The 18,892-nt window shown below is 27.2% G+C and overlaps 1 protein-coding gene and 1 pseudogene across 1 annotated transcript; both read left to right on the top strand.

Moving 5' to 3' along the window:
- Positions 1 to 3,916: 3,916 nt before the first annotated feature.
- On the top strand, positions 3,917 to 10,380 carry LOC102595698 (GDSL esterase/lipase CPRD49-like; annotated as a pseudogene).
- Positions 10,381 to 13,555: 3,175 nt separating this feature from the next.
- LOC102595367 (GDSL esterase/lipase CPRD49-like) lies at positions 13,556 to 16,484 on the top strand. The gene is made up of 6 exons (XM_015310582.1): positions 13,556 to 13,713; positions 14,268 to 14,345; positions 14,859 to 14,996; positions 15,097 to 15,173; positions 15,371 to 15,511; positions 15,940 to 16,484. The coding sequence occupies exons 1-6, from the start codon at positions 13,591 to 13,593 to the stop codon at positions 16,154 to 16,156; spliced, it is 774 nt and encodes a 257-aa protein (XP_015166068.1). The 5' UTR covers positions 13,556 to 13,590; the 3' UTR covers positions 16,157 to 16,484.
- The last annotated feature ends 2,408 nt before the right edge of the window (positions 16,485 to 18,892 follow it).

Raw genomic sequence — 18,892 nt, 5'->3', positions numbered from 1 at the left:
CTCTCCCAGATCTCGCTCGCCACTCTCCCAGATCTCACTCGCCACTCTCCTAGATCTCACTCGCCACTCTCCCAAATCTCGCTCGCTCACTCGCCTCTCTCATTTTATACAATTGATCTTTTTGTATATGTATATCAAAGCAGATTATACAACTGCTTTCTTTTGTCTATGTATAGCGAAATATACATATTTATGTTTGCTATGGAGCGCAATTATGTAAACTTTGTTATAACATACAAATATGAATTTTGTGTTTGCTATATGTGAAAGTTGCTCTTAAGTGAACTATTGAAAAAAAAAATCAAGATAATTGAATTATTCAAAATTTAAGAGAATTGTTAGAATTAATTTGGAAAAATTACCTAATTAGACAAATATTTTAACTATATTTATAAATTCTCTATATTGTTTAAAATAATTACATATTGTCTCACTTATTAACAATTTAAAGTCAGATACACATAGATACACATATTTTGGTCCTCAGATACACTAAAATAGGGAGATAAGCGAGCGACAAAAAGAGAGAGGCGAGTGAGATAAGGCGAGGCGAGTAAGATCCAGATACATGTGAATCATAGGGAGAGAAGCGAGCGACAAAAAGAGAGAGGAGAGCGAGGCGAGTAAGATTCAGATAATGTGAATCATACTAAATATATGTATATAGAATACCAGATATAGGGGGAGGAGAGTGGTGAGTGAAATAGGAGAGAGGTGAGTGAGTGAGTCATATACACGAGACTTCACTTGGATACAGTGTATCTAGAACAAATTACACGTAATTTTGACCTCATGTATCTGAGGATTGAGATTCATGTATCGAGACGTATTTGGACGCGTCAGATACATGTATATGAAGTCCAAAATCTGGTAAAATTCGTAATATTGCAAACTAGCATAAATCTAAGTAATTAACTCCTAAACTAGTGAGATTTTTGTAAGTTACCTAATTATTTTTTTTCATATTTATTCTTTAGTTAATGATGGTTTTTAACTATTTTACATTTTCTAGTAGAATAGTTTGAAATTAATCAAAATCGGAATAGTAAAAAAAATAGTACTCCATTTAATTATGTCCTTAAATATTTTTTTTTTAAATATGTCATATCCCAATAATTTACTTAATATAGAGTAGAGTATACTTCCTCTGTCCATTTTTAATTGTCATGATTTTTTTTAGAGACAAACTATAAGTTTGACTAACATTTTACGGTGTATTTTTTCATCATGTTGATATGTAAAATTACAATTTATAGTCATTTTCATATAGTTTTTGAATATCTAATTTTTTTTATTTAAGATATCAAATTAATGTAATCTAGTTTAACTTTAAAAATTAGTCAAATTGACTTTTAAAAACGCAATATGACAATTAAAAATGGACGAAAAAATTCGAAGGAAAATGATGAAATTGCGTAGTCTTAATGCACATTACTCCTTCGTTGCCTAATCTCCCAGTTATCGGTACTGAGCCATGAGTAGTTATTAATGATTACTTTCTTCGTTTTAAATAAATGGTGTTTTTAATGTCTTTTCTCTTTAAAAAATATTCAATCCTAGAAAATATAGAATGCAATGTGCGGAAGTATCATGAGGTTTAGACGTAACTCGTAAGCCCTATCAACTTAAGCATACATTTATGTTTTTTGCTTTGAGCCACGTAGATTCGAATCTAAAATTTGAACTTTATGAATTTAAATTCATCACTCTACTATATTTATCAGATTATTAAATACAAAATCTATTACCGGTATATGATTTCTTTAACATGTATATATAACTTTAAGCCAAGATATAGGGGATTAGACGAACTCATAGTTAATACATTGGGCATGTCTTTCATCGTATGCTTAGAAAATCTCTTTTAGTTAAATTAAAATTGCTAAATAAGTCCTTAAATTATACTAAAAAATAAAATTCAACTTATTAAATTATAACAGGTTACAAAATTTAAAAAGTAAAAATATTGTTTACTTCCTTTTATTGATCTGTTTTCGTCTTTTACCGAATAAGGAAGATTAATAAACAATGAGCAAAAAAAAAAACTCGCATTATTTTTCATCGCGTACTTTGATGTAATGTTTCATATCCTCTGTTCCTTTTTTGTTTGTTTATTTAAAAAATAAAAGACTCAAATATGTCATTAAATTTTGAGAAAATACTTATTTATGTTATTCGTTAAAAATTGGTTCATTTATATTATTGTTGTTGGTGTTTATGCATTTTAATATAAAAATAAAAATACGGTATTAAATAGTCTAGGGAAGTAATAGGTCCTCATGAAAGTTTAGTATCGCAACAGCAAATCCGACCAAAGTTGGGGTATTTTTCAGACACTTATCCCTTTTATTTTCAACTGTAATATTTTATATTTGTGGTATATTACACCAACAATTGATGTTAAAGAAAATGCTTATTCATGTCATTTTTTTAACTCCAATTATGCAAAATCATTTTTTATACCCGAACAACTTTTGACATTTTTCAATTGGGGTTTTTGGATCAAATGTAGTCTTTTTGCTTCTTCTTCCTTAAGAACACCAAAAACACCTTAAGAACATTAACAAAAACACCTTAAGTCTTTAAACTTTTTTCAATTCTTCACGAAATCACTTCAAATTTCAAGAGTAGTTTCCTTCAAAGCTAGATACCAAACTCAATATTTTTTTAGCTCGAATTCAACCTAACTCAACAAGACCCGCATGACATTTCTTCAAAGTTTCAAAATTTCAACATTTTTTAATGGTAGAATTTTCTCCACAACTTCAAATCATTTGAAATTTAGAACATAGACTCAAAAAATACTAGGGAACAAAGATCTAATGTAAAAAATAACTACAAAAACACAAATCAAACCAAATTATTGAAATTTTAGGAGTGATTTTCATTATTTTTTTTGGAATTTTCTTACTAAAGATGAATTTTTTAAACGCTACAAATAATTTTAGAGTTTTGTTTTTTTTTTTATAAAAAAAGAAATTAATGATATAGTCAAAATCTGAGATGATTTTGTGAATAATTGAAGATTTTGAAAAATTGTGAGTTGTTTCTGTTCTTCATGTATTCTTGAAGAGTATATTTGATCCAAAATTTCAATAAAAAAGTGTAAAAAATTGTTTGGGATGTAAAAAATAGTTTTGCAAAATTGGAGATAAAAAAAAAGCATGAATGAGCCTTTTTTTAAACGATAATGACATAGATGAATCAAACTTTTAACGAATCACATAAATGAGTCTTTTCTAAAAATTCAATTGCATATTAATTTGAACCTTTTTCCTATTTAAAATCAAGTTTTTTTTTTATAAATTTCTAGTCCATGTGTCTAATTCGAAGAATAGGATCTGGAAAGATAACTCTTAATAACATTAGATGCTCGACCAAAACTATTAAATTCTCTTAAGGCCACAAACAACAATTATTTAAGTTTAGTTCTGACTTTTATTACTCCACGTTAAAAAAAAAAACAATAAAAAAATGGTCCTACCTTTAGCCCTTCCACACAATTTTATTAATTGGGTCCATTTTTTCTGTCGAGCTGTAACTAACTAGTACTTTTTTGTTAGTCCTATTCAATTTAGATGCATTTGTCGTGAAGGCGTTTGGGCATAAAGCAAATTAACTTTTTTAATAGTTTGAACTTCGTAAAATATATTTGATCACAAAATTTAAAAATTAGTATCTTCAAAGATTTTAAAAATAAAAAAAAAATATTTTCACTTTAAATTACTCACAAAAAGTAAAAAACAACTCCAATTTATATTAATGAATAATGAACAAACAAAATTTTAATTTTCATCAACAAGGATTGTGATAGAGTGATAATGATTCTTTCGTCTTTAACCAAAAGTCTTGAGTTCGATTGTATCTAGATACGGAATCGAATGTAAACCTTTTTTTTTTTTTGCTTTTTTTCTCCATTCGTTATATATCCAAGCACCACAAGGAGACGGTAAAGGGGAAATTAAAGAGGATTCTTCTTCATCATCTTCCATAGACGAGACCTCCAATAATCTCCATGGCTTTCGGGTTTTTCACTACTTGTATGACTGCAATTTTGCCACTCAAAGCTTCGCTTGAGGTCAATTTCTCAACTATAATCTTACTTTCGTTTATAACAGCTAAATGAAATTTAAATATCAAATGTTAACGATACCTCACTATAGTATCCATATAATTTTCAGACATCATCATAATCATGATCAATTATACTCTGTTTTCAACTTGTCTGTCTAAATTAATATATGAAAAGTTAAAAGATAGGAGTATTTTTTTAATAATTTTGAATTTTGAATTATTATAATTTATAATATTTTATAATTTTTCTATATCTAAACTAAATCCATATTGAATATTAATTAATTTGAGGGATAATAAATTGGGATAATTACGTTAAAAGACCATTTGGTGATCAATTATTCTTCGTCCTTCTTCTTCTGCTGTTGTTATTGTTGGTGTTGGTATTTCTTCGTCTTCTTCTTCTTCTTTAAAATTCGACATAGCATAAACGTGTCGTGAACTTCTTTTCTGGAGAAGAAGTAATGACGATATTAGGGGAATAAGCATTCGGTTAACTCAAATCTTTTCAAGAAAATTATATATCAAAAACACGAAACATTAGTAGGATCTTATATCTAAAATTTGAGACTCTTTAGAGGTCATTTTGAGTTGATAGAGATTGAATAGTCAGAATATACTTCATGTATAGTCTAAGTATACTTCATATATATTCATGTTTTTAAGTGTATCATAATTAGTGTATAACTCATGTATAGATAAGTTATATTATATAGTCAGTGTATACTTTTTATGACTTCTGACAAGTTATATTGTTTGATTGATGTATATTTTCTGTGACTTTTTGTCTAGATTACTATTTGAAAAGTTAAACGGTATTTTTTTTAATAAATTTGAATTATAAATTATTATATGTGTATTTTTAAATATATTTTTAAATATATAAAATTTTCTATATCTGAATTCATATTGAATTTTACTTAGTCTGAGGGATAAATTTTTTGTTGTTTGTAGGAATCCATCATTATAAATAAAGTAAGTATGTGGAACTGTTTAGGACATCAAAAAGGAAAATCTGTTATTAGAAAAGATGGAACAAAAAATATGATAGGACCAAATCGTCCAATTTTCGTGTTATTTGGATCATCAATAGTGCAAATAAGTTACTTACATGGTTGGCGTGCAGGGCCTCACAAACCTTTACTCTCGCAAGGTAATTTCTTGATCAACTTTCGTACAACACATTAGTATATGTGTTAATTACTCGAAATAACGAATGATAATATTGGACGAATATATTTCATATCTTTCTCTCATCCCTTTATTTCTTTGTAAATGTGTTTCTCAATTTCACGTATTTGGTGTATTTGTGCATATCAATTCTATCTCTAGTGTATCAGGTATTAAATATCTAATGTATTCAATATTAGTTTTATGTATCTAGTATAACAAATGCATTGATATATTCAGTGCATCTGTGCATGGTAACAAATTTATTTCAAGAGGACAGTGATGTAGCTAGTGTATCAGAGATGTATTTGTGTATAAATACACTTATCTAGTAATCCCTCCATTCAGAGGCGGAGGCAAAATCACGCTTGAGGATTCTTAATTTTAGGACAGAAGAGAAAAATATTGCAAAACATATTTCCCTTTAATAAAAAAAAAGACAAAGGTTTGAACCCACAACACTTGTATGAAAGACATTTCTATTGTCCTTTCCTTACGACAGAGTTGTCAATCAATTTTGTTGGGATTCACAAGTTAATATATATATATATATATATATTCCTTACGACAGAGTTGTCAATCAATTTTGTTGGGATTCACAAGTTAATATATATATATATATATATATTCCTTACGACAGAGTTGTCAATCAATTTTGTTGGGATTCACAAGTTAATATATATATATATATATATATTCCTTACGACAGAGTTGTCAATCAATTTTGTTGGGATTCACAAGTTAATATATATATATATATATATATTCCTTACGACAGAGTTGTCAATCAATTTTGTTGGGATTCACAAGTTAATATATATATATATATATATATTCCTTACGACAGAGTTGTCAATCAATTTTGTTGGGATTCACAAGTTAATATATATATATATATATATATTCCTTACGACAGAGTTGTCAATCAATTTTGTTGGGATTCACAAGTTAATATATATATATATATATATATTCCTTACGACAGAGTTGTCAATCAATTTTGTTGGGATTCACAAGTTAATATATATATATATATATATATTCCTTACGACAGAGTTGTCAATCAATTTTGTTGGGATTCACAAGTTAATATATATATATATATATATATTCCTTACGACAGAGTTGTCAATCAATTTTGTTGGGATTCACAAGTTAATATATATATATATATATATATTCCTTACGACAGAGTTGTCAATCAATTTTGTTGGGATTCACAAGTTAATATATATATATATATATATATTCCTTACGACAGAGTTGTCAATCAATTTTGTTGGGATTCACAAGTTAATATATATATATATATATATATTCCTTACGACAGAGTTGTCAATCAATTTTGTTGGGATTCACAAGTTAATATATATATATATATATATATTCCTTACGACAGAGTTGTCAATCAATTTTGTTGGGATTCACAAGTTAATATATATATATATATTTATTTTTCTAATACAAATCCAGGGTCTCCGGAAATGCTAGTGGGTTCGTCCGAACCCACTAACCTCCACCTAGCTCTGCCTCGGCCTCCATTTCAAAATAAAAAATAATATTTAATTCAATTATTTTTGAAATGAAGGAAGTATCAAACAATCTCCTTATAATAGAAATGAATTTTGCAATAAACGGTCCGACCTGAATCCAAATTGATATTTGGAAGATAAACATATCCCTCCTCATTCTCATCTCGACTATCCTTTTTCAAATTTTTTTAGTAGTGCAAACCTAAATTTACAATGTGAAATTAGAATTTAGACAATAAATTTATTTTTTATGTTCCTTATCCACATTTTACTTTTAAATTATAGTAATGTGTTTTATGCTCAAATAAATATTATAACATGTTTAAAATGACAGAAGTTAATTTTATCAGGATTTGGCAACAACAATATTTTAGTAAATTAAATGAAAATATTTTTTGTAGTATAAGTTTAGGTGACCTTGTGTGTTATCTGAGAGACCTTCGATAACTAAACAGGCCGATATTTTCTTGCGTGGATATGGTGGTTGGAACTCAAGGATGGCTCTTGATGTTTACAAGAAAATTTTCCCAAAGGTAAAATAATATTGCTTCATGGATATTTTTTTTACAATGATTTAAAAGTTATCTTAGCTCTTGATATTTTTTTTTATTTTTGCTTAATTACTAATCACAAGAAAATAAGTAAGAAGTCAACTTGTTTTTCAAAAAATATTTTTAATGAAAATTATTTTCCTTCGTACCAAACAACACATTTAAAGTGAATATCTGATAAATATTTTTAATATTGGTGAATTTTAAGTGATGTTGAATAAATATTTTTAATTTTTGCTCTAAAATAAATTATACATATTTGTGTGGTAGTAAATCATTTCATTTTTTTCTCGAAAAGGGAGCCCATTTGGACTTCCACAATTGAAGTATTTTTCTTCATTGACCGTCGATTTTTATTACTCAGAGTAGTTACAAAATTTACGCAAATATCAAGAAGACGTAGTTTAAGAGGACGTCCAAATGATATAACTAAAGGATATGAATTTAAAATAAGAAGACGTAGCTTAAGTGGGTCCCATAATTTTTACAAAGGAAACTTTTTTATTCTCCTAAAAATATCCTTGTCGAAACATACAGATCAACGAGATATTATTTGCTTCCGCCTCAACTCTCTTTTATATAATAAGGGAACTTGTTTAATTCACATGTAGGATGCAAAAATTCAGCCTTCTCTTGTCATATTTTATTTTGGTGGAAATGATTCAGCAGATCCTAAATTTCCTTTCGGAAAAAATGTCCCTCTTGACAAATATGTTGAAAATATGAGGAAAATTGCACTCCATATCAAGGTATGTACTAACCCTTGAAGTTTAATCTGACCTGTAAAATATCTTTTTTATCGAATATTTATATCAAATCATTTTATTATTATTAATATAAGTAAGTATTTAAATAAGACAAGTATGCTTACTAATTCACAATGAATTATACTTCAAGGAGAGGTGACTGGTGAGTATGCTTATTTTTTTTTAATGTGAAACTACATATCATGCTTTATTAATTGTTAGTTCAACGAAAAAGTGTTAAAATATCTTTAAATTATGTAAAATTAAATAAAAATGATCTATGTTAATAGTTTGATTCAAAAATGTTTTTATAGTTAATAATTTGGTTAAAAAATACCACTGTTATTACTTAACTAGGTTAAACATGTGCGCGCTTTTCCTAATAAATATAAAAAAAAAAAACTTTTCAAACACATTCTTTTTCCGATAAAATTATTATTTTTAAACAACCTTCTCTTAGTTTCTCTTCTTTTATAAAAAATCTCTTTTAACTAAAGCAAAAAAAAAAGTAGGAATTAATTTTTGCCCCAATTGTCGTACAATTTACTTTGCTTTTTTGTACAACATTTTGATGCATACACTTGCAATGCCTTTCGGAAAAGACTCGTCTAATTATGCTAAGCGCTCCTGCAGTGAACGAGAAACAACTTGTTGAATATTACGGGTAATTAACGGACTTTATAATTAATATTTTTTCTATTTTAATTTTTTTTTTTTACATAATACTTACCCTTAATTGACATCTATGCCTTCTAATTTTAATTGTGTATAAGTAGGCACTTTAACTTTATTAAATTGAACAAATATACATATTCGTCATACATGATGTTCTACATAGCAATTTTGTGTCCTACGTGACGTTTTACGTTTATTATGACACCTAGAATGTGTATATCTACTTGTTCAATTTTGTACAAGTTTGAGTGTTTATTTGTTTACACCCAAAGTTAGCGGACATAAATGTTAGCTGAAGTGAAGTTTTAAAAGAGCATATTTATGTATTATAACTAAGAAGTATTAATAACACCCTTGAACTGAACGCGAATTTCAGTTTCATCCATAAACTATTGACAGCTCAAAAATACCTATTTACTTGACTAACTGAACTTAGATAAGCATTGACCTTGTATCATGAGTGAAATACACCCCTAAATTCTTGGTAAGTTTTAGGGTGTTTTCACCGGAACTTCTCTAGACTTTTTATTAAGAGTCTCATGCTTTTACAAGAATTTAAGACCACTTACTATGTCATGTTGCAGTTTAGTTAGTAGTGTTTTTAAGGCTGTCAATAATTTGGAGACGAAACTAATAATTTGCGTCAAGTTTAGGGGTGTTTTCAATACTTTTCCTTTCTATCTGTTTTAAAAAGATACGTCTTTCTGTTTTTAACAAATCTTTAATTTCAACTTTAAACATGACATATTTTTTTAATACATTCTACGTATGTTTAATATTAGCTATTATTTAAAAGTATTAATCCTTGTTTTGAACAGGGATAATCGAGGAAGAACAAATGAGAGAGGTCAAATATACTCAGAAGCTGGTATTAAATTAGGCCAACAATTAGGCGTGCCGGTTATCGATCTTTGGTCAGCCCTTTATGAACGCCCTAATGTCTTCTGGTAAATCAAATTTAATACTACTTCTACTCTTTCATTTTGGTGTTATTATATATATATATAATTCATGTATAATATCTGTATAATCAATGCATAATTATGTATTTCGATCGAAAAAAACACATTCTAAAAACTTGGTCAAACAGCTGATAACATGTGATGATCGGGCTGAGGGCTACCCCTCGTCCCATCACTCTGTTTTTTTCTAATACGAATCTTGAGTTATCAAAGTCTTTTTAACTTGACCTGATTTGATCGTCCTATAAGATTGGCGCTTCAAAATGCAAAGCTCATGTTATTATTATTAAATTATATGTATTTATTAAGAGAAGTACATGTAATTAATTACCTAATAAGTGACATAATTGTAGGTATAAGTTTTTTTTGTACTACAAAGAATTTGTGAATAAATGGTGGGGGTTTGAATTTTGTTTGTGTAGGGATGGAATGCATTTAACAAAAGAAGGAAGTGAGATTGTGTTCAATAAAATCAAGGATGTAATATCAAAGGCAGAGTGGGAGCCAAGCCTAGATTGGACCAAAATGCCTAATGAGTTTGACAATATATATTGGTGAAGGAGAGGATAAAAAAGGCAGTTCGGTGCACTAAAGCTTCTGTTATATGCAGAGTCCAGAGAAGAGTCCGATCACAAGAACCTATTATATGTAGTCTTACTTTGCATAAATAATAAAAGGGAAACTTATATAAATATGCTATACTAAAAAAATATTTACTATTTATAGCAATAGCATTTTTTTTAATACTTAAGTACTAGTTAATTTCCCATTTATTTCCCATTTTCATATTTAGTGTGCAAAAGATCAATACCATTAAATGTTCCTAGGAAGGTTTTGCCTTATATTGGGAAGGGTTTGCTTTCTTGTACAATGTTTTTGAGTGTGCTATGTAAAGAATATAGTGTATTATGTGAGTTTATAAATATTCAAATGAAATAATGATTGTAATCAAACTTAAAAACAAACAATTATCAAAGTAATATTACGATTAATAGTATTTTGTTTTGATTTTCTTCATTTTAGTAAATTTTTTTATATTGCTTTGAATTATTTTTTTCTTGAGTTGAGGGTGTATCTAAATAACCTCTCTACCTCTGGAGCAGTGCCGCAGTGGTGAGGTCTACATACATTCTACCTTCCTCACACTCCACTTTGTAAAATTACATTAAATATATTGTTATTGTTCGTTGAAAATGGGGTTTAATTCATTTGTGGTTAGGTACATAGTGTTTTGTTTAATGTTAAGTTTTATAAAGAGAAACTATTTTATATATAAGAGATCTGAACATAAATGATCTTTGACTTTTTAAAAGAGAAATAAATACATAAATTCAAACTATAAATGTTTACGTTGAATTTTCTCTCATATGTTAGTTGGAGAAGTGAGACTATCATTATGACTAATTAATTGAAATATATGTCCAGCATAATTTTTATGCGTAGAAAAACTCTTTTCGAAAGATCTTCAATTCAAATAAGCTTGAAATGATTATTCATTTTATATTTTTTCTTATAAAAGATATTAAACTAATTTGTATAAATTTAAAATGACTAAATTTATGGCTAGTTATATTTTACTAATAAAATAAGTGTGACTAGAAAATATTCCCTTCTCAAGTTTAAATGAGATTAGACCCGTCCCTTTCTTATTTTTTCTTTTTCTACCCCAATGTAATTTTTCAAAAAACCTTGAGAAAAATATTGAAATTATAATTTTATGTCACATATTCAAACGGACCATTATATATATTAGAACAAGCTTGAGATATTGATGCAATTATCTGTTCTTAATTCTTATCCATCCATCATATGTAACAATAATTTATCCAGTTCTCATTTTCCATATGTTATAGTTTTTTGGTTTAGAAAACTACAATCTTCTCAAAAAGCACTCCTCCTCATGATGCCATAATATAATAAATGGGCACATGGCAAGGTGTATTAAGTAATGACCAACATATTTAATTTTAAACTTCTAGAGATTGATGTGGAGATTGACTAAAATTTAATCTTTAGTATATAATAATAATAATAATAATAATAATAATAATAATATATAATAAGTTGGTAACCAAATGTGAACTAATACCAAAAACATGACGATGCACAACATATTATTTTATTGGTATGAATATATGGAGGAAGAAATTAATTAATCTCGTCTCTTGTAGGGATGGAGCTAGATGTTTCTGGGATTTTAAATCGCGATTTTCATTTTTTAAAATATAAAATTTGATTATAAGTTTATATCATGTACTCATATTTGGAATGAAGAAATTGTTTGTATTGTATGGATTAATGATTACATTAAAGGATAACTAGCTAGTTATAACTATTGTTGAATAGTGGGTCTTTGTAAAATTATGTTTATTTGAAAGTTTGTACTCGCAAATATTTATTCATACAAGAAATTTGGACATATGAGATTTATCAATTTGGCACCTTATAATTATTCGATATTTTGTTTATGAACTATGATTTGCTCATTTGAATCTTATAATTTTAAATTAAAAATATATAAAATATATCAAAATGTTTTTTAATCTTATAATTTTAAATACTCATGTGGAAAATTAGAATTAAAAATTATTAAAAAAAAACATTTTTTTAAAACATACAAAAAAGAATTACTAATAAGAGTAATATTTTTATTCAAAAGCACTCCTCATGGTGTCATATAATAATCATAAATGGGCACATGGCCAGCTGTTAACACTGACAAAAATTATTAATAAGTAAAAATTAGAATATTTTGAATATAACTAGGGGAAAGATTTCGTGCTATGGGTCTAATATTTATTTGTGAAGTTATCTTTTAAGTCGTGTCTCAATGAAATAAAATTAAATTTATTTAAAATAAGTTACATTAATATTTTTATATGGTAAATCATCTTATTAAGAGTAAAATGAATACTTACAAATAACTATTCTCTATGTTCTAATTTATGTGACACATTCAGTTTTTGAGATTCAAATAAGTCTATCTTTGACCGTTATTTTTCATATATTTTTTAAATATTTTAAATTGTCAATTATTGTGACTTATATACTTTTTATGTAGTTTACAAATATATAAATTTTATTTAAAAAATTGAGAATTTCATGAGCAAATTCTCGGTCAAACATAAACTGTTTGACTCTCGAAAAATGAAATGTGCCACATAAATTGGGACGGAGGGAGTATTAAAATTGTAAATATTTAATGATATTGATTAAAATAATCTAAAATTAATTCAAAAGAAGTTATATATATCTGTGTGATAGTAAATCATTGTTGGTAGTAAATTATTTATCTAAAATAAGTTATATTAATGTATTTGTATGATAGTAAAATCTCATTAAGTGCAAATTGAATACCTACAAATATTAGTAACATTGAAAATTTTAAGTGGTGTTGATTCTTATAAATTATAATAATTTAAGTTATGTATATAGATTTATTTGTATGATAGTAAATTATCTCATTTAGTATAATATAAATATCTCCAAATATTATTACAACAACAATAATGACGAATTCGATAATCCCAGAAGTCTGAAAAGGATATAATATACACACACTTTATCACTATCTCTCTAAGATAACCTACAAATATTATTAACATTGTAAAATTTAAGTAGAGTGTTAACTAAAACAATTTTAAATATTTATTGAGAATAAATTATATATAAATATTTATGTCGTAGTAAATCATTTCCAGCGTGGAGCCAAAAACACTAAGATGCACGATATAATATTTTATTGGTATGCTTTATAAGAAATTAATTGATCTCCTCTTTTGTAGGCATTATCCATTATAAATACAAGTGCTATGCATATTCTTGTAGCATCAAAAAAACAAAAATTGTTACTTATAAGAAAAAAAACACACAAAACAAAATGAATGAGCCAAAGGTAGGACCAAATCGTCCATTGTTCGTTCTATTTGGTTCATCAATTGTGCAGCTAAGTTATCATTTTGATGGCTGGGGTGCTGCCCTCACTGGATTCTATGCTCGTAAGGTATTATTATCGTGTGAAAAATAAATTTTAAATTTAAATTTTATAGATCTTCTTCTTCGATAGTTTACCTTTATTTCAAAGTTGAAATTATTATGAAACTATTACAAGTTGAATACTTACTACAAAGGATGATCATTTGGTAGCCTGTATTAAATAAAATAATGCTTGTACACTTAATATCGATATTACTTATACATCTTATCTAGTACTATTCAAAAATTGACGTCATCCATTCACTTGTAAATGAAACCCTTGTTGAGATGATATTTATGGCTGCTTACAAATTGAATAAAGGAAATTAATTTTTTAGACGTTTATCTTATCTAGTACTATTCAAAAATTGACGTCATCCATTCACTTGTAAACGAAATACTTGTTGAGATGATATTTATGGCTGCTTACAAACGGAATAAAAGAAATTAATTTTTTTAGACGTTTAATGTACATGCAAAATTACAGATGTATTATATAAAAGTGTAAATTTCTCGTAAACTAATAAAGAGTTTTCTATTACTCCTATATGCCATAAGATTGATAAATATATTATATTATAGGCCGATATATTTGTTCGTGGATATGGTGGTTGGACCTCAAGAAATGCTCTTCAAGTTTTGAGCAAAGTCTTTCCACAGGTACTTAACTTAATTTTGGAATATTGCATGTATGTTTCATTGTTTTTCTATTGAAAAATATCTCGTTATTTTCATAGAGTTTTGATTTAATCAGTGAGAAAAGAAGAAATGTTCATTGACTATTTTTAATAATTCAAAGGAAATTTGTTTTTCACCGTAAATTTTTTCAGGGAACCGGTTATTCGATGAAAATGAGATGGAAAAGGTTGTCTTATAATACACATTAATTTCGCATTAATTCGTGGTAAATAAATCTTTATTTATAATCGTTATTTACTATTTAGAACTCAAATGGACATAGTTCCCTAAAAGGGGTTCTCAATTATAAGGATCTAATTTGAGATCTCTGATTCAAATGTGGATTTATAGACGTCATGCATCCCACTACTTCATTAGAACTAAACAAATAGTTTAGACCTTATTTGTTAGTCGATTTATAATTTATTATGATATTTGTTTTTCTTCAACTTTTTTTTTAATTGTGAAACTCTAATTTGATTTATTCACATGCAGAATGATAAAATTCAGCCTTCTCTAGTTATACTTTATTTTGGTGGAAATGATTCAACAGATCCTGATGTTCCTAATAGCCCTAATGTCCCTATTGATGAATATGTTGAAAATATGAGAAAAATTATACTTCATATCAAGGTAATAAAAATACTACATTTTAAGTTTAAATCATTATTTGTAAGCTAATTAATGTGATGTCAACTTGATTTATTTGTTTTTTTCTAACAAAAATTTGCAGGGCCTTTCAAAAAACATACGTGTAATTATGCTAACCGCTCCTGCGGTAAACGAGAAACAAATTATTGAATATTATGGGTAATATTTCTCAGTTCACTTTTATTTGTTTATTATTTCAAAAATAGATTTTTACTTTTACTTGTCACTTTTAACATATCAAGAAAAGACAAATATTTTAAATAGGTCAATAACCTATTTATTTATTTATTAGCTCAATCTATTTTGACTTGCTAAGTTTTAACTCAACCCGCTCATTCGACGCTCGTTGTTTTCAGGAGTAATCTAGGTAGAACAAATGAGAGAGGTCGCATATACTCAGAAGCTGGTATCAAATTGGCCCAAGAATTAGGGTTGAAGTATATTGATTTTTGGTCAGCCCTCCAGGAACCTTCTGATTGGATGGATACAGTCTTCTGGTAATGAAAATTCAGCTATACATAAGTCGCAAAATAAGTGTCACTTTGGTGAAGTTACTGCGAAATTTAAAAGTACATAAGAGAATTAAGGTGTTTTGACCAAACTTTTATGAGAATAGATAAGTGATTTTGAGTAGCAGCAGAAATTGTGTTTTAGAAGTTGGAAATATAGAATACTTTTCGAACCTTGATCAAGCACAAACCAGCAAAAATTTTTCGCGAATTTATTAGTCAAATATAAATTGTGCTAGTCTTTAAAAAAGAATTCAAAAAATACTTTTCAAAATAAATAGATTTTGAAAGCTTGATCAAACTGACTATAACACACTATCACATATGTTTCCTAAAATACTTACTTTTTAACAATCAATTTACAATAATTTTTATGATAAATGGTGGGGTTTTTGATTATTTTTTTTTTTGTGTAGGGATGGATTGCATTTAACAAAAGAAGGAAGTGCTATTGTGTTTCATAAAATCACAAAGGTAATCAAAGAGGCAGAGTGGGAGCCAACCCTAGATTGGGAGAAAATGCCTGATGAGTTTGATGGGAATCAGCCTCACAGTTTGGACCATGAGAAGATGATGGAGGGTATTAATAGAATGATGGGGATTCCTGATTCACGTCAAGTTAAATCAGAGTAGCCTATTTACGTTACATTTTTTTAGGAGTAACTATTTCAAAACTCTGCTAATACAGGATAGTTTATGCACCAAACTATCCAATAAAATAAAAATATGCATGAAGAATTAGAGTAAGTATTAGTCAATTTCCCATTTTAATTTTCTTTTTGATGTGTCCAAATAAACTCTTTTGCAAAAGAGTACCAATAAATGTTCCTAGGAAGGTTTTGCCATTTTCTAGGAATTAGGGTTTAATTTGCTTTGTTGTAGAATGTTTCTATGTGTGCTATATATGTAACAATGTATTATGGAAAGTTAATAATATTTGAATGGAATAGTGACTATGATATTGGTCCATCGTTCATTGAAAATAGTGTTCCAATTCATTTTGTGGTTCATTACATATATTTTTTTTATTTAGTGACAAATTTTTCAAAGATTTTATTTTATTTTATACAAAAGAGAAGATCTATGAGTTTTTTTTTTCTTCAAAAATTCAAATTGTAAATGGTTATGCTGAATCATTTTCTCCGCATGTTAGAAAGAGAAGTGAGACTATCATTGATAAAAATTGACAGTCAAAAACACACCTAAACTATTCTCTCTTTTTTTAGTTTCATATCTAAATTATCACTTATTACTTTGAGAAACACACCTCAGTGGTGTGTGTAATGCACTCTCTTTTATTTGAAAAATACTTGACACATGAAATTTCACATGGATAAAATATTTCATCTTGACAAAAATTAAATAATAAACTTTTAATATTAATTCAAAATTAAAGATTAAAGTATTACTATCCCTAGAAAAGTTAATTTTATGAAAAATAAAATTTTAATTATTTTTCTTACCCCACTCCACCACTCCTCCCCCCCAGGGGCGGACCTATGTTGATCTTAGGGGGTTCACCCGAACCCCTCGTCGAAAAATTACACTGTATATATAAGGAAGACTTCTGATTTTAAGCGTATAGATACTAAAATGAACCCCCTCAACATCCAAAAGAGGAGCATGGCTCACTGGTAAGGGGGTTCATTTCTAAACCGCACGTTCCGAGTTCGATTCTCGGTGAGTGCAACAAGTTTTAACCTTTTTTATTGCTTTGAAAAGACTGATGGGCTCAGTTTTGGGCTTAGAATACCCAATAAAGGCCTCATTATTTTTGAATTCAATCTAAAACTATATTATTATTATTATTATTATTTTTATTAATTTTTCTTTTTATGTTATCTCTTTTTCTCAATTTATCTTTGTTTAAATTTATTAGCCACATTTTTTATATTTTTGTCTTTTATTCTTCTTATTTATATTGCTCATTTTATTTCCACATAACTTTGTACTAACTTAAAGAAACTCTTTGAGAAAATGATGTATTGTTATTAAATTTAAAATTGAATTAGAAAATTATTATATAAAATAAAGTAAATTAAGATTAATCAAATGGAAAACTTTAAAAGTTGTGAATATTCTTTTAATAAAATCTATTTAATTGAATTCTTTCTTAATGTTTTGTATCTCTTTCTTACTATTTTCAAGTCAATTCTAAAGAGATTAAAACTACACTAAACTTATTTGATTGGTTCATAATTTGTTTTTTAAAATAAATGATTAACCTAGTAAATTGAATTAAATGAACTAAAAAAATTGACGATGTCATTTATTTATCTTCTGAATATGCACTATTATTAGTAACTCGATATTTACATCTTTCTAAAGAATCTTGATGGTTTTTAAACTAACATATGATTGAATGTGCACTAATTCAAAATTTAGAAAAAATTCTAAAAAGTAGAATACTGCAAAATAAAAGGAAAGACACTAGAAAATTTAAAAGCTCGATGGACCAGGGTAAAAGTAGGAAGAACCTAAACACAACATGACAATATAAGTTAAATTTAGCGGATTAAAATTAATATTATTTTCAAAAAAATAAAAATTCTACACTACCCTATTTAACTCTCCGCTCCTAATTTATTTATTTTATTTACGTTTTTCTCGTTCATGTGGAGTGTGATTGACATTTTTTTTTAAATAAAAGAAAGAGTGTATTACACACACCATGATGAGAGTGTTATTAAAGAGAGAAGTGTGTTTCTCAAACTAATAAGTGATAATTTAGGTATGAGACTCACACTATCAATAGTTTAGGTATGAAACTAAAAAAAAATAGTTTAAGTGTGTTTTTGATATTTATTTCATAAAAATCAACTACTTTCTTTGATGAAAGTATAATTCAAAAACAAATGACAACTAAATGATATATATGAGCTATTTCTTGAAATGATTATTCAACAACTATATACCTCATATAATTTTTAAAGTGAAATTTGAAAATGGTGGTGTGTCTACAGATCTTATTTAGATTCCTATTTTAGGAAGATAGTACATCCGATTCAAGTAAGCATGAAATAATTGATGAAAAATCCTTTACTACATATTTTGTTCAATAATTTTTTTTCTTCATAATTTAACTTAGATGATCTCAAAGACAATGCAATATCATAAGTGTAAATTTCATATATGACATATATTATAGTACTATTTTCAGGCTATAGCAGTAGATTTAGACTTTCAAGCTATAGCATTAAAAATTTCAGGTTATAACAAATTCACAAATAAAAGAAATGTTTTAATTAATTCGAAAAAAGTTTTAAAAAAAAAACGAAATTATAGATAATAAAGTAAAAAACTGAAAGTGTGGCTTGTAATTTAATTTGAAATTTATTGTAGATAATTAATGATTAGCATGAAATAAAG

This window comes from Solanum tuberosum, unplaced genomic scaffold (genome assembly GCF_000226075.1).
Source record: "Solanum tuberosum cultivar DM 1-3 516 R44 unplaced genomic scaffold, SolTub_3.0 scf00008, whole genome shotgun sequence".
Classification (NCBI taxonomy): Eukaryota; Viridiplantae; Streptophyta; class Magnoliopsida; order Solanales; family Solanaceae; genus Solanum; species Solanum tuberosum.
This window is presented reverse-complemented; position numbering and strand designations above follow the sequence as displayed.

What these genes read in the sequence shown, in the direction of transcription:
- LOC102595367 (XM_015310582.1), top strand. Translation starts at nt 13,591, where the DNA reads ATGAATGAGCCAAAGGTAGGACCAAATCGTCCATTGTTCGTTCTATTT. An exon ending in CTGGATTCTATGCTCGTAAG is followed by an intron (nt 13,714 to 14,267) that starts GTATTATTATCG and finishes ATTATATTATAG; the next exon opens with GCCGATATATTTGTTCGTGG. An exon ending in TGGATGGATACAGTCTTCTG is followed by an intron (nt 15,512 to 15,939) that starts GTAATGAAAATT and finishes TTTTTTGTGTAG; the next exon opens with GGATGGATTGCATTTAACAA.